This window comes from Sapajus apella, unplaced genomic scaffold (genome assembly GCF_009761245.1).
Source record: "Sapajus apella isolate SASKATOON/1434 unplaced genomic scaffold, GSC_monkey_1.0 scaffold12, whole genome shotgun sequence".
NCBI classification, from domain to species: Eukaryota; Metazoa; Chordata; class Mammalia; order Primates; family Cebidae; genus Sapajus; species Sapajus apella.
In genome coordinates this window covers 24,768,272-24,784,807 of record NW_022436952.1, presented here as the reverse complement: position 1 = coordinate 24,784,807, position 16,536 = coordinate 24,768,272, and the positions used below count along the sequence as shown (strand labels likewise).

Below are 16,536 nucleotides of genomic sequence, written 5' to 3'. Positions count from 1 at the left end.
TCAACTCCAGCTGAGTGACGAGGCAGGCAGGGTTGCCTCATCAGCCTTCCTGGCTCTACCCCACATCCGGTCCTTGGGTATCTTTGTTTGGACGGTGATTTTCGCTCTTCTTACTGACTTTTACTTTGTTTCAGCAAGTTCAGCGTGGGCCCCTGTCTGCTGCCGTGGATCTGATCTGCTGAGGCCTGGGACCCAGGACATGGTACATTGGGAGGAAAGGGCTGATTGGAGACGGTCTGGGCCACATGAGGGTTTGCCTGAGAAATGCTAGAATGGGGGGCTCCTGATGTCTGAGGACCCTTTCTGCCCATGAGGCAGGGGGATTGTCAAATACTGAGGTCTGTTTGGAAAGTTGGCTATGTCCCTTTGGGGTGGGGGTTGGGTGACACAAGGAGATGGCTTTGATGGCTTCCTGAAACCACATCATCTACCACATTTTCCCCTGAGAGTCTGATCACCTTGACTTGGTTTTCTATTTCCTGAAGTGCCCAGATAGCGTTCTTCTGGGTTGCAGAGGGAGCTCATAGGGTTCCGACAGGTTTATCTGGAGCTAGAGACAGTCAGGGCGGTAGATTGAAGTCATGCTGAGCTAACCAAGTTAGGGGCTTGCCATGATGTCCTGGCACCTTGGCTTCATTGCTCATGGACCATTTGCTTCCCTCTGAAAGTGTTTTCTCATCTATAAAATATAAGACATCTTTTTTTTTTGGACTTTTGTAAAATTAAGCAGAGTGATGGTTGTGAAGGTGTTTTGTAAACTGTATGATTGTATTCTTCAGGGTTTGGGGTTACTTTTATTTCATTTTGCAAACGGAACTAGATGATTTTTCCTGACAATATAATAGCTGATAAAAATTTAAACAGTACAGAGAAATTGAAAGTCTTTGCATAATTCTATCTCTAAAGATTAATACTATGGCACATAGACATCTAGACTTTTAAATGAATATTTTTATGTCAAATTCTACTTACTGTCTTGTAACCTTTTTTCACTTAATATCTCTTGAGTGTCATCTCTTGTTAATTCATAATTATCTACTTTGTCTTTTTTAACAGCTGTGTAGTATTCCATTGTGTGGCTGTACTAGGATTTATTAAATCAGTCTCCTATTGATGGGTGTTTAGGATGTTTCCAATGTATTTCTTCAATAATAAACAGTGCTGCACCAAACACCATTGAATATACATCTTTGCATGCTAGTCCTATTATTTCCTTAGAATAAATCCTTAGGTGTTGGATTGCTAGGTGAAAGGTTGTACATATACTTAGTTTTGATTTGTCCAGATTCCCTTAAGAAATGTCATGCCATCTTATTTATTTATTTGAGACAGCGTCTTGCTATGTTGCCTAGCCTGGTCTCAAACTCCTGTTCTCAAGAGATCTTCCCACCTCAGCCTCCCAAGTAGCTGGGATTACAGGCTTGAGCCACTGTGCCCTCATTTGTTAGTTTTTAGATACATATCACTGATTCTTCTCCAACAGAGCTATAAAATTGCTGGCAATATGATCAAACACGTTAGATTATCTCTCAGTCTCTATCTCCTTTTCTTTCTCTTATTCCTCAGAGACATCTGCCTGGTGCTCCCACCTGGATTGGTTTCTCCCCCAGACTGCTGAATGTTGTCCTGGGATACCCCTTAACGTCATCTTAGGAATTCCCTTTTCTCTCTCTCCCTTCCTTCTTCCCTCCCTCCCGCCCTCCCTTCCTTCCTCTCCACTCTTCCCCTCCCCTCCCCACCCGTCTCCTCTCCTCCCCTTGAGATGGGGTCTTGCTCTGTTGCCTGGGCTGGCGTGGAGTGGTGTGATCATGGTTTACTACAGTCTCAAAGTCCGGGGCTTAAGCCATCCTCCCACCTCAGCCTCCCAAGTAGCTGGGGCCACGGGTACATGCCACCACACCTGGCTAATTCTTTGTATTTTTTGTAGAGATGAGGTTTTGACACTTTTTCATTTATATATATAAATTAAATATATATAATATACATAAATTAAATATATAATTGATATATATAATATATAAATTAGTATATATATATATTTCACCACTTTATAGTTTTAACATTTATTTATTTATTTGTATTTGCGTTAAGTCTCGCTCTGTTGCCCAGGCTGGAATGCAGTGGCGCAATCACACCTCATCGCAGCCTGGACCTCCCCGGGCTCAGGTGATCCTCTTACCTCAGCCTCCTGAGTAGCTGGGATTACAGGCACGTGCTGCCATACTTGGCTGAGTTTTGTATTTTTTGTAGAGACAGGGCCTCACTATGTTGCCTAGGCTATTCTGGAACTCAAGCCTCCCAAAGTGTTGGGATTATAGGCGTGAGCCACCCATTTTACATTTTTAATGCACCTGTCCCATTTTACACTTTTTATTGTTGTAAATATATGTAGCACAAAGTTTACCATTTTAGTCATTTTTAAGTGTACAGTTCAGTGGCATTCAGCGTGCTCACATTGTTGTGCTCACGCTCACCACCACCCATCTCCAGAACTTTTCATCTTCCAGACTGAAACTCTGTACCCATCAAGCACTGATCCCCCTTCTCCCTCCCTCCCAGGCCCTGGCAACTGTCATCCTACTTTCTGTTTTTATGAATTTCACTCTTCTGATGACCTCAGATGAGAATCATGCAGTACTTGTCTGTTTGTATGGATCTCACATTTTCCTCTTCGTTTTCTTACCTGTTTTGGTGACATGCATCTTCCAATTATAAGAAGTAATTTTTTTTTGAGATGGAGTCTTGCTCTGTTGCCCAGGCTGGAGTGCAGTGGTGCAATCTTGGCTCACTGCAACCTCTGCCTCCCTGGTTCAAGCAATTCTCTGCCTCAGCCTCCTGAGTAGCTGGGATTACAGGTGCCCGCCACCATGCCTGGCTAATTTTTTTTGTATTTTTAGTAGAGACGAGGTTTCACCATCTTGGCCAGGCTGGTCTTGAACTCCTGACCTGTGATCCACCTGCCTCCGCCTCCCAAAGTGCTGGGATTACAGGCGTGAGCCACCATGCCTGGCCTATACGAGGTAATTTTGTTAGGTTTTGAGTATCTGGAAACAGGCCTTCATTCTATCCTTATACTTGCTGAAAGGTCTGGCTTGATTTAGAATACTGGTTGATTTAGAATACTGATTTTTTTCTCTGAATGTTAAAGGCAAGGCTTCCTTGTCTTCAAGCTTCTCGTTTATTGTTGAAGTCTTCTGCTATATATGATTCAGGATCCTTTGTACTTGTCCTGGTGTTTTGTCATCTGTGGGTGTTTTTTCATTGATTGTGCTACATCAGGAGACCCTTTCAATCTGGGTGCTCATGTTATTCAATTTTGGAAAAATCTCTTGAATTGTTATCTTAAAATAATTCCCTCCTCCTTACTTTCTGTGTTCTTGCTTTCCGAAATCCTATCATTTAGATATTGGACTTTGGGGTTTATCCTCTCATTTTCTTCCTTTAATCTTCTATTTGGGTGATCTGTCTTTTTTCCTCCTGTTTTGGAAGATTTTCTCAATTTAATAGTCATGCTCTTCATATGAATATTTTAATTTCAACCCTCCTTTTTTTTTTCAGACAGAGTCTTGCTCTGTCACTAGACTGGAGTACAGTGGCGTAATCTCAGCTCACTGCAACCTCCACCTCCTGGGTTCAGGGAATTCCCCTTCCTCAGCTTCCCCAGTAGCTGGGACTACAGGCATGCACCACGCCCGGCTTATTTTTTATGTTTTAGTAGAGACGGGGTTTCATCATGTCGGCCAGGATGGTCTCGATCTCCTGACCTTGTGATGTGCCCACCTTGGCCCCCCAAAGTGCTGGGATTACAGGCATGAGCCTGGCCCCTCATTGTTTGTTAAAAAGGGCTCTTGTTCTCATTTCTTTTTTTGTAGCCCCATGTTCTTGTTTCATGATGTAATGACTTTGTTTATTTCTCTGAAGATATTAAACATTTTTTCCAGCTTACTTCTGCTCCCTGCATTGTGTCTATTGCTGCAGAACCTCTTTTTTTCGTTTTTCTTTCTTCTTTCTTTTTTTCTAGACAGACTCTTGCTCTGTCTTTCAGGCTGGAGTATAGTGGTGCAATCTCGGCTCATTGCAACCTCTGCTCCCCAGGTTCAAGTGATTCTCATGCCTCAGCCTCCTGAGTAGCTGGAATTACAGACATGTGTCACCATGATTAGCTAATTTTTGTATTTTGACCTCAAGAGATCTGCCCTCGTTGGCCTCCCAAAGAGCTGGGATTACAGGCATGAGCCACTTCTCCTGTTCTCTTTTTTCTTTTTCTGAATCTATGAATTATATTTAAGCCCTTGAATTTCTTTTATGCTATTTTGTTTTATCTTTCACATTGGAGGCTTCCTCAAATGTTTGGTGATTACTTGTTGATTGTTCATTTTTATGATGAAGGAACTAGAAGCTGATGGGAGGATATTTACATTTGTATCTCTGTGTGTGTGTGTCCATGCATGTGTCTGTATCTGACCTTGGTCGTTGGGTCTCTGTGTATGGTGGTCAAATGGGGGAACTAGTCCATGTGACTGAGAGCCCCCCAGAAGAATGCTCCAATCTCCTGCCTGGAGGGTACAAGCCAGGCTGCTAACATTCTGGGAGGCCATAAGGGAATGGGGGGGGGGCTCTCATCATTCTGTATGTAGCTTCAAAGACTTCCTCTCTCCCAAATCCTTCTTCCCTTTATGGTGTAGTGACTTAACTCTGCCCTCAGATGTGCCCAGTCTCCCCAAATGTGGAGCTACTCTGGTTTAGTTCCTCCAGAAAGCTAACCTCCTTTTCCTGCTGGGGTGGGAGAGAAGTAGATGCCTTGACTTGTTGATTGCCTGGGCTGTGAAGCCTGTGTTGAAACACTTTGTGAATACATCATAGGTTTCAACAGATCTTCCTGTTTTTAGCCCCACCCTACCTTGCTTTTTGAAGTAGGTAGCACCTCCAGTTCCTGAGACTTTCTGGAGTTAAAGGCACATCTTTTTGGAGTTAGAGGAATGGCTTCTGGTTGCCATTCGGTTTTCAGCCTTTTCTGATCCACCCCATCAGCTGCCACTCACTCATCCACTTTCCAGCTTCCAAAATCCTGTTGCCATCTCTTGCCCACTGTTGTCAACTTTCTTATCCTCTGTCCCTGTGGGTTTATAGCTTTTAAAATTTTTGTTCAGTCTATTTTTCTGGTGGGATTTCAAGAGGAAGTGAAGATACAGTTATTTAATCCATCATGGTAACCAAAATGGTTGCTGCATTTTTCACTGCTACCAGCATTGGAGGAGAGAGTGGGCTTCCTTACACTTTCACTAACATTGGGTGTTGTCATTTGTCTTAACATTTGCTAATCTGATAAGGAAAAAGCGAGATATCTCATTGTCATTTTCATTTATGTTTAAAAATTATTAATGATGTAGCTGAGAGTCTTCTTAGGTGTTCGTTGACCGCTGCCTCAGCCTCCTGAGTAGCTGGGACTACAGGTGCATGCCACTGTGCCCAGCTAATTTTTGCATTTTTAGTAGAGACGGGGTTTCACCATGTTGGCCAGATGGTCTCTATCTCTTCGTAATCCGCCTGCCTTGGCCTCCCAAAGTGCTGGGATTACAGGCGCGAGCCAACTTGCCCGGTCCCATTGCTCATTTTTCTACGGGGGCTGGATGACTGTTAATATTCATGTGTGGCCAGCTCTATAGAGAGGTTTATGGCTGATCCCTTCCTCCTATCCTGTCTCTCTCTCTCTTTTATCTTTTTGATGAAGTCTCACTCTGTCACTCAGGCTGGAGTGCAGTGGTGTGATCACAGTTCATTGCAGCATCAACCTCCCAGGCTCAAGTGATCCTCCCACCAGAGCCTCCCAAGTGGTGAGACTATAAGCACACAGAACCTTGCCCGGCTATTTTTTATTTTTTTTGAGACAAAGTCTCACTCTGCTACCCAGGCTAGAGTGCAGTGGCATAATCTCGGCTCACTGCAATCTCCGCCTCCTGGGTTCAAGTGATTCTCCTGCTTCAGCCTCCCAAGTAGCGAGGACTACAGGTATGTGCACCACGCCCAGCTAATTTTTGTATTTTTAGTAGAGATGGGGTTTCACCATGTTGGCCAGGGTAGTCTCGATCTCTTGACCTTATGATCCACCTGCCTCTGCTTCTCAAAGTGCTGGGATTACAGGGGCAAGCCACCTCGCCTAGCCATTTTTAAAAAAATAGAGGCAGTGTCTTGCTATGTTGCCCTGATTGGTCTTGAACTCCTGGCCTCAAGCAATCCTCCTGACTAGGCCTCTCAAAGTACTGGGATAACAGGTGTGAGCCACCACATCTGGCCTGATCCCTTGTTTTCTTGTATATGTAGTCTCAGAGCACAGATTTCAGAAAATAGTGATTCTTAATGACTTCATCTAAAATTTTTGATGATTTTCTTCCCTTAGATGATAAAATTAATAAGTATTTGCTGTAGAAAATTTGGAAAATACTGATAAACCCAAAAAGAAAATATGAATCACTCAGAGACAGACACCACTTATAAATATATCCTTCAAGTCTTTTTTTTTTCCGAGCATATATTTAGAAAAGTAATTTTGTGTCATGCTTTCAACTTAGGAAACCATAATTTGTTCTCATATGCATTGTTCTGTGACATCATTTCCAGGAACCATCCAGTATTTCTTTGAACGTATATATAATCATTTATTTAGCCAATCTCCTAAACAACACATATTTAGGTTCCTATTGGGTTAAAATTTTGATTAATGAGTTCCTTTCTTGATCGTGACCCCATCTAATACTGTTTCCACCATGTATCTGCTTAGCAATTTCTTTTTTGGGGGGAAAAGAATAAAGGCAAACTTTAATTCTTTTCAGGTTAACTTATTACAAATTCCAATTTAATGAATACAGACTCATGGAGATGTTCTAGCACTTTCCATGTTTGTTGCTGGGTCAGAGGGCGTGATTGTGAAGGGTCATTCTGGGACCCGCATTAGATACCTCCACAGTTTTGCATCAGAGTGAAACTGACTAGGGCCAGAAGCACCCATGACGAAGTACGAGATGGAATGAGGAGAAAAAAAGAAGTAGATCACCTGAGAAGTAATAGCTTAAAGGAGAGAAAAATCTGGCCAGGCCTGTAATATTAGCACTTTGGGAGGTTGAAGCAGATGGATCACTTGAGGTCAGGAGTTTGAAAGCAGCCTGGCAAACATGGTGAAACCCTGTCTCTACTAAAAATACAAAACAATTAGCCAGGCATGGTGGTGTGTGCCTGTAATCCTAGGTACTTGGGAGGCTGAGGCAGGAGAACTGCTTGAACCCAGGAGGTGTAGGTTTCAGTGTGCCAAGATCATGCCACTGCACTCCAGCCTGGGTGATAGAGCAAAATTCCATCTCAAAAAAAAAAAAAAAAAAAAAAAAATCCAAAGACAGACTGGCCTAAGAGCTGAAGACCTGAATTCTGTTCCTGAGTCTGCCACTAACTCAGACTCAGATATCCTTGGGCAGATTGCTTAATCTCCCTGATTTTCTCATGTGTCAGATTATTTCAAAGTTCTCTTCTATGTCTGAGGGTTCTGTGAATACTGACTTTGTCGCACTAGCCGTGTGACCTTGGAGATGTTGCTTAACCTCTCTAGGACTGGATTTCCTCATCTGTAAAGTGGGAACACTAATGGCTGTTTCATAGGATTGTTGTGAAGGATGTTTGTTAAGCACTTAGGGAAGTAAGTGCTCTGAGCCTACTCTGGTTCAGGAGGCTGCCCCCTCAAAAATACAAAATAAGCTGGGTGTAGTGGCTTATGCCTGTAATCCCAGCACTTTGGGAGGCCGAAGCAGGAGGTTCACTTGAGCTCAGGAGTTCGAGACTAGCCTGGCCAACGTGGTGAAACCCCATCTTTGCTAAAAATATAAAAATTAGCCAGGCATGGTCACGTGCACTTGTAATCCTAGCTACTCAGGAACCTGAGGCAGAAGAATCGCTTGAACCCTGGAGGCGGAGGTTGCAGTGAGCCCAGATTATGCCACTGCACTCTAGCCTGGGTGGCAGAGTGAGACTCTGTCTCAAAAAAACAAAATAAAACGCTTCATACAGGGCCTGTCCTATACTAAATATTCAACAAATGACAGCTATTTTTTATTGCATGCTGAGTGTTATATAAGAAGGGGACAATTACATTACCCCACACTCTGTGTACAGAAAGGACTCTTGGCTTCTCAAAAGTGGTTTCAAAGTTCAATTTGCATCTGGGAGAGATGCCAAAAGGCAAACTACAAGGTCACCGCTGGCCACTGACCTCCATTCTCAGCTCATTCTTTCCTGGGGCCTGGACGCTGTCCAGATGCAGGTCAAGTAAACAGGCTGCTGTTTAATATGGATATGTCAGATGCATGAATACTGGTTGACAGGGGAAAAAAAAGGAAGCCCCATTTTTCAAATATTAAACATCTATGAGTGTAAGAGAATGGGAACCAAGCCCTAGATTGTATGAATCATCAATGTTAGGAATGCTACTAAGGAAAAGCTGACGTATTTTCAAGTTGTCATTGATGAACATGGAGACAGGAAGCAGAAGTTGTGGGTGTAGCTGAAGCTTGGCTCTTTCCTGGTGTGTATTCTTGGATAAATTACCCTTTTCTGTAAATTCACTAGGTTGGACTATATTTTTATTCCCCAAGTGATGGCCTATGTACTACTGGTGACAGGTAGACTGATGTTAGGTGGTAAGAGAGGCACATTTGAAATTTCAGTAGTTAGGTATTTATTTTAGGGAGTGCTAGGGAAAATACGACCAACATCAATTCTATGACTTCATAGAGGTGATTGTTTAGAATGAGGTTAATGGAAGATTTAAGCTAATCTTTAAATAAATGAGTAAATTCAAATAAATATTCAAATTTGACGTGCAGAAATGGCAAATCATGTGCAGGCGGTAAAACTGGAACATCAGAAAGGGGTAGGCAGAATAATAGCTTCCCAAAAATGTTCACATCCTAATCCCCAGAACCTGTGTATTACCTTATATGGCAAAAGAGACTTGGCAGATATGATTAAATTAAGGCTTTTGAGATGGGGAGACTATCTGGGTCAGCTCAGTGTAATCAGAAGGGTCCTTATAAGAGGGAAGCTTATCAAAGTCAGAGATGGCAATATGTTGACGGAAGCAGCGGTTAGGCCAAATGCAGTCATAAGCCAAGGAGCGCTGGTGTTCTCTAGAAGCTGGAGGAGGCAAGAAACTGACTCTCTCCGAGCTCTCGGCAGGAACCAGCACTGCCTGACACCTTGATTTTAGCTCTCTAAGTATCGGTTTAGACGCTCCTGACCTTCAGAAGTGCAAGAAAATAAATCTGTGTTGTTTTAAGCCACCAGGCTTGTGGTAATTATAGTAGCCACAAGAAATGAATGCCCTGGACCTGAGATGCCCATGAAGTGGTTCATTCCGCAAGTTCAGCATTTCCTTGGGGCATAGAAAGGAACGCTGGCAAGAATAAGACGATCCTTAGTCATTACCCGTACCCTCCCAGGAGAGGGCTGACTCTGCCATCGTGTTCTGCAGACTGGCCAAGGAGAGGAAGGGCTCTCTGCTCCACCGGGATGCAGCTTGGCTAGATGTCAGGGTGGGTCCTGACTCACTCACTGCCAACAGTGTCATCTGCTTCAACCTGCACATTTTATAGATGAAGAAGCTGAGGCCCAGAGAAGGCAAGTCATTTTAACAAAATCACCTAGGATGGGGCTGATTTGGCCAAGGTGAATAACACGAGGCATGGCTCACACCAGGCTGGGAGCCCTGAGAAAAGGTGGTGCCGGCAACGGCCGGGGGTGGAGGGTGGGCCTTCTTGTCCTGTGATCCTCTTCTATACGTCTCTGGGCCTCTTGCTTTCAAACTACTTCCTCTAATGCTCTAGTATCTTTTTATCAGGGTGTTAATAACCATCCTGTTAACACATAATCTTTAGAAAACTGTTGAAATGTGCTTGTGCTTGGAGAAAGGGCTCCCCTGCCGACCTCCTCCACCCCCACTCTTTTTTGTGTGTGTGATGGAGTCTTGTTCTATTGCCCAGGTTGGAGTGCAGTGGTGCCCTCTCGGCTCATCGCAACCTCCGCCTCATGGGTTCAAGTGATTCTCCTGCCTTAGCCTCCCAAGCAGCTGGGGTTACAGGCGTGTGCCACCATGCCCAGCCCCCTGCCTCCCCTTTATCTTGCCCCCAGCACTTCAGTGAATGTCTTCTCTTCTGCCTGGCCTGCTTCCCTCTCCTGGAAGGGGCATTTCTACCTTGATTCACATGGAACCTGGGATGCTTCATGTCTGCAATTCAGTGTTTGTGAGTAAAAATCCACCTGCAGGCACTCCTGAGTGAAGAAGCCCTGCCACCTACTTTTGAGTGGAAAATGTTTTCCATGTAAAGGCCATAAAACCTCCTTGTAATTTTCAAAGCAGACATCTAGATTTGTGTTGTATCATACAGGGATGGATGAAAACTAGCGTGAAATTTCTTCTGCAATCCCATGGACTGTTATTTTACCATATTAAGTTTTAGTTTTAAATGGTTGGGGTATTGTTTTGTTCTTACTTAGACAATGGTCACCAGACAAGTGACCTCCTCCCAGAGAAGCAATCCCTACATTCCAGATTAGCGATAGTTGACATCCCAGGTAATTTTACCACTCAAAGTCTCAGATATTGTTATGTGTTCAGTTAGCAGGTGTTTAGAAGGTATGAAATTGAAAAGATCGTGGGGTGGAAACTTACACTGGAGAGCCAGCATGTATGTTCACAAGAGGGAATTGTAGTCCGGACTGGTGGCTCATGCCTGTCATCCCAGCACTTTGGCAGGCTGAGGCCAGCAGATTGGCTGAGGCCAGGAGTTCGAGACCAGCCTGATCAACATAGCAAAACCCCATCTCTACTAAAAATACAAAAAATAGCCAGTCATGGTGGTGCACTCCTGTAACCTGAGCTACTCTGGAGGCTGAGGCAGGAGAATTGCTTGAACACAGGAGGCAGAGGTTGCAGTGAACCAAGATCAGGCCACTGCACTCTAGCCTGGCTGACAGCAAGACTCTGTCTCAAAAAAAATAAAAAATAAAAAAAAAATAAAAGGCCGGGCGTGGTGGCTCACACCTGTAATCCCAGCACTTTGGGAGGTCGAGGCGGGTGGATCACCTGAGGTCAGGAGTTCGAGACCAGCCTGGCCAACATGGTGAAACCCCCATCTCTACTAAAAATACAAAAATTAGCTGGGTATGGTGGTGGGTGCCTGTAATCCCAGCTACTTGGGAGGCTGAGACAGGAGAACTGCTGGAACCTGGAGGCAGAGGTTGCAGTGAGCCAAGGTCATGCCATTGCACTCCAGCCTGGGTGACAGAGCAAGGCGCTATCTAAAAAAAAAAAAAAAAGGAAGGAGTTGTACATAACATCAGGCTGGACTAATTAGGGAGTCATAGCAGAAGGGAGTGAATTCCTGAGATCTGTATTGCAGAAATGGGAACCCTTCTGAAGCTTTACTGACAAGAGTGCTCAGGTCATTCCTGTATCTGCTGGAGTTACTTGGCTGAAAGGCTGCTTTTTTTTTTTTTTTTTTTTCCTCGAGACAGAGTTTCACTCATGTTACCCAGGCTGGAGTGCAATGGTGCGATCTCGGCTCACCGCAACCTCCGCCTCCTGGGTTCAGGCAATTCTCCTGCCTCAGCCTCCTGAGTAGCTGGGATTACAGGCACACACCACCATGCCCAGCTAATTTTTTGTATTTTTAGTAGAGACGGGGTTTCACCATGTTGACCAGGATGGTCTCGATCTCTTGACCTCGTGATCCACCCGCCTCGGCCTCCCAAAGTGCTGGGATTACAGGCTTGAGCCACCGTGCCCGGCCTTTTTTTTTTTCTTTTTTTTTTTTTAACAGATCCTGAATCCATAGGCTTAGGAAATAGGAGATTATCTTGCTTTGTTAAGTTTGGATGCATTCTTATTTTTTAAGCTTTAAAAAAATTACACATTTAAGACATTTTTTGATTATAAATACGGAAAAGGAAAAAGGGAGGAAGAACAGATGAGAGAGAGATTAGATTGTGATCTCACCTCATTTGGTGTTTACGTCCCCAGACCCTCTGTCTAATGTCTAATGTATGTATACTTTACAAAGATGGGATCACATACGTGTTGTTGAGTTAACTGCTTTATTCATTTAACAGCATATTGTGGACATTTTCCTTATTAACATTCTTCTGTAACATTGTTATCATTTGGATACTGTTACCCTGTGTAGCTGTCACATCATCCCACTTCATTAGTCCTTTAGTCTGGGATGTTTCCAATGTTTTGCTAAACAATGCTTTGATGAACACCCTCTTGGACAATTTGCACACATCCTTAATACTTCCCTTTAGGTAAATTTCTAGAAGTATAACGCTGGATCACAGAGGCTGCACCTTTTTGTGTGTGTGTACCTTGGCCTCCCAAATCGCTGGGATTACAGGTGTGTGCACCACCATGCTCAACTAAGTTTTGTATTTTTAGTAGAGACAGGATTTCCCCATGTTGGCAAGCCTGGTCTCAAATTCCTGAACTCAGGTGATCCACCCGCTTCAGCCTCCCAAAGTGCTGGAATCGCAGGTATGAAGCACCATGCCTAGCCGAGGTTGCATATTTTTAAGCGTTTGGTATAGGCTGCTACACTGCCTACCAAGAACTGTGACACCCTTCTCAGCCCTTTACACGAGGGCGCTAGCTTCTCGGTGCTCTTGTATGCATTTGTAGTCTAATGTTTTAGAATCTTTTATATGTGTTGGATGAAATATGGACTCTCTTCATTGTCCTACTTTGAATGTGTTTGATTAGGATTAAGGAAGGATATGATTCACATGTTTCTTAGCTATCTGCATTTAAAAATTTTGTCAATTGCTTCTTATTGCTTGTTTCCAAACAGGAAGTTCTTTATTTAAGTTCTAAACTAAAAAAGTGCTTTGAGGCCAGGCTCAGTGGCTTATGCCTGTAATCCCAGCACTTTGGAAGGCTGAGGTGGGAGGATCGCTTGAGCCTAGGAGTTTGAGACCAGCCTGGGCAACATAGTGAGACCCCATTTCTACAAAAAGTACAAAACTTAGCTGGGTGTGGTGGCACATGCCTGTGGTCCCAAGTACTTGAGAGCCTCAGGTTGGGGGATCACCTGAGCCCAGGAGGTTGAGGCTGCAGTGAACTGAGATTGAACCACTGCACTCTAGCCTTGGTAACAGAGTGAGACCTTGTCTCAGAAAAAATTAATTAGAAGCTTTTATTCATTTAATAAATGTTAAGTGTCCCTGACATGCCAGGCATTGGGGCCAGAGATAAATAAATCATGGCCACTGCCCTGGATGCCACCTTAAATGTAAAATACTTTAAAAAACCTTGGCTAATTTTGTCTCCTTAGTACTTGTTTCTGCTGACATATTCAGGGTTCTTTGTCTTCTTTCTCTCTTTCTCTCTTTCTTTTCTTTCTTTCTTTCTTTTTCTTTCTCTTTTTCTCTCTTTCGCTCTCTCTGTGTTTCCCTTCACTTCCCTTCTTCCCTTCCTTTCCCTGCCTTGTCCTTCCCTGCTCTTCCATTCCCTTCCTTTCTGTTTCTTTTCTTTCTTGGTTTTGCTCTCTTACCTGGGCTGGAGTACAGTGGTGCAATCAGGGCTCACTGCAGCCTCAAACCCCTGGCTTCCAGCCATCCTCCCACCTCAACCTATAGAATAGCTACGATTACAGGTGTGTGTCACTTTGCCAGCTAATTTTAAAATTAGCTGGCATGGTAACATGGTCTCACCATGTTACACTGGGTAGTTTTGAACTCAAGTGATCCTCCCACCCACCTAGCCTCCTAAAGTGTTGGGATTATGGGGGTGAGCCCTTGAGCCCAGCCTCACTATCTGTTTCTGTTTCCCTTCTATTTTCCTTCTTCTTTTTCATTTTTAGAAAACCTCCCGGAAGGAAAGAATTTAACTTCTTTTGTTAATTGTGCTATGCCTGGCATCTAGAACAGTGCCAGGCCCTCATTAAATGTTCGTTGAATGTTTGGAAGCATGACTTTTTGGTCCTGTCAACTTTGACTAATTGGCTTACCCGGTAATAGGAATCGAGCTGAAATTGCTTAATAAGCTTAGACTGGTAAGAAACACTCCATTTCTTTTCAGCCCTGTCATTTCATTAGTCTAGTTTGGAAATAGGTACACCTGGTGCCACCTTGTCTATATAAAGTTATGTGAGCACATATCATTTTTCCCAGGGATAGTCACACTGTTTATGTAGGTGTGATGTCAACAGCCCTTGGGGTTGCCAGGTGTTAACCCACTTAGCAATTAACAGTGTCATGCCATCCTTTTCTTGGGAGGCAGCTGCCACCCCGGGGTGTGGGTTGTGGCCGTCAAGTGGCTGGGATGGGAGCCAAGGATGATAGTGAAGACTGGAGCTTGGGGAATTCAGGAAAACCAGGAGGTTCCAGATCAGGAGGAAGTCCGCAGTTCAAGTAGTCTTCTGGGAAAAAATCAGGAGAAGCCAGAGACTCATAGAGCATGGCACGGCATCAGGTTCCACCAATAGGTGAGAAAAGGCTTGGCAGACCTAATAGGGAATTAAAGGCTCTTGAAACTTCAGTTTACCCCTGGAAAGAAAGGACAAAATCTTTTTCTTTCTACCACCAAGGCAGGTCCTTCATAGGATGGCCTGTTTCAAACCCAACCGAAATTGTTGTCATTTTTCTCTTCTCTAAGAACCACCTTTCAACAAGCTATACCTGGCGGCCTGCACAGGGTGAAGAACCCTCCTGGCAACGGGGCCAAGGGCCAGAAGTGACCACATTCTCAGGAACAGTGGAAAGGGAAGGGAGGTGGAGGGGGCTTGGAACCTAAGATACTGCAAAGCAAATCCATCTCTACCCAATTCCAGCCTTTCTGTTGACTTAACAGCCAACTGGAGTTGGAAAATGTGGGGACAAACTCTGGTGGAAGAGCTGAAGTTTGGGAGTCTGAGCCGCTTTGAGTGGTCAGTGAGCTCTGTTTGCTCCAGAAGCTACTGAGGATGTAATAAAGACAACAAATAGAACCTCCTTTCCCTTTAAGATGGTGTAGGAATAGCCCAGGCTGGGCTGTTTGTGGCTGGCTGGGCCAAGGGTCAGGGACAGAACCATAAGTGAGCATTTTTGAATCAAACATGAGTTGGTTACTATTCAAAGTCTTGGAAAGGAGGTTGGGCATGGTGGCTTATGCCTATAATCCCAGGACTTTGGGAGGCCGAAGCAGGCAGATCACTGGAGGCCAGGAGTTTGAGACCTGCCTGGTCAACATGGTGAAACCCCATCTCTACTAAAAATACAAAAAATTAGCCGAGCGTGGTGGCTCAGGCCTATAGTGCCAGCTACTTGGGAGGCTGAGACAGGAGAATCAGTTGAACCTGGGAGACAGAGGGTGCAGTGAGCCAAGATCACACCGCTGCACTCCAGCCTGGGAGATAGAGTGAGACACCATCTCAAAACAAAAACAAAAACAAGAACAAAAAACAAAACAAACAAAAAAAACACCCAACGTCTTGGAAGGGGAAATTCGTCTCCTGACTGAAGGATCTGGCATTCTGTGGACCACCCAGCAAGCCGTTCACACCACCAATATTTATTGAGTGCTCACTCAGTGCCAAATGTTATGATGAAAAATTAAGATGCATTTCTCTATTTAAGGCATCTGCACATACCATATATATATATATATTTTTTTTTTTTTTTGGGATGCAGTCTCAGTCTGTCACCAGGCTGGAGTGCAGTGGCCCCATCTAGGCTCATTGCAACCTCCGCCTCCCGGGATCAAGCTATTCTCCTGTCTCAGCCTCCCAAGTAGCTGGGACTACAGGTGCGTGCCCCCATGCCCAGCTAATTTTTGTATTTTTAAAAGAGCTGGGGTTTCACCATGTTGGCCAGGATGGTCTTGATCTCCTGACCTCATGATCCGCCTGCCTCGGCCTCCCAAGGTGCTGGGATTACAGCCTCGAGTCACCACACCCGGCCTACTTTTATGTTCTTTTAAAATTTTGCATCTCGGTTACATCTTACATTGCACTCTTTTGTTTTAAGGGCCTTGACAACTTATGGAGGAAGAGAATCCCATAAACATAAATATGTTTTGAGACAGAGTCTTGCCCTGTTGCCCAGGCTGGAGTGCAGTGGCATGATCTCGGCTCACTGCAACCTCCGCCTTCTAGGTGTAAGCGATTGTACTGCCTCAGCCTCCAGAGTAGCTGAGATTACAGGTACACGCCACCAAACCTGGCTAATTTTTTGTATCTTTAGTAGAGATGGGGTTTCACCATGTTGGCCAGGCTGGTCTCAATCTCCTGATCTGCCCACCCCGGCCTCTCAAAGTGCTGGGATTACAGGCATGAGCCACCGTGTGCAGTCGGAGAATCCCATGAATATTAAGCCCTATTTTCACTCAGGGAGCAGCCCTGCCACACTTTATCCTTTGCTCTGGTTGTTTTTCTTTATAGCATTTCTTATGACCTGGCAGAAATAGATTAGTCTATTTGCTTACTGTCTATCTTTCCCTTTAGAATATAAGCTAATTATATTGGT

General features: G+C 44.3%; 1 protein-coding gene across 1 annotated transcript in view; it reads left to right on the top strand.

Annotated features, from left to right (window-relative positions):
• The first annotated feature begins 119 nt into the window (after positions 1 to 119).
• NDEL1 (nudE neurodevelopment protein 1 like 1) overlaps positions 120 to 16,536 on the top strand; it is a 55,122-nt gene continuing 38,705 nt past the window's right edge. The window contains exon 1 of the mRNA XM_032280327.1: positions 120 to 202. Coding sequence (XP_032136218.1) covers positions 200 to 202 — 3 coding nt within the window. The 5' untranslated portion in view covers positions 120 to 199. The remainder of the gene's footprint in view (positions 203 to 16,536) is intronic.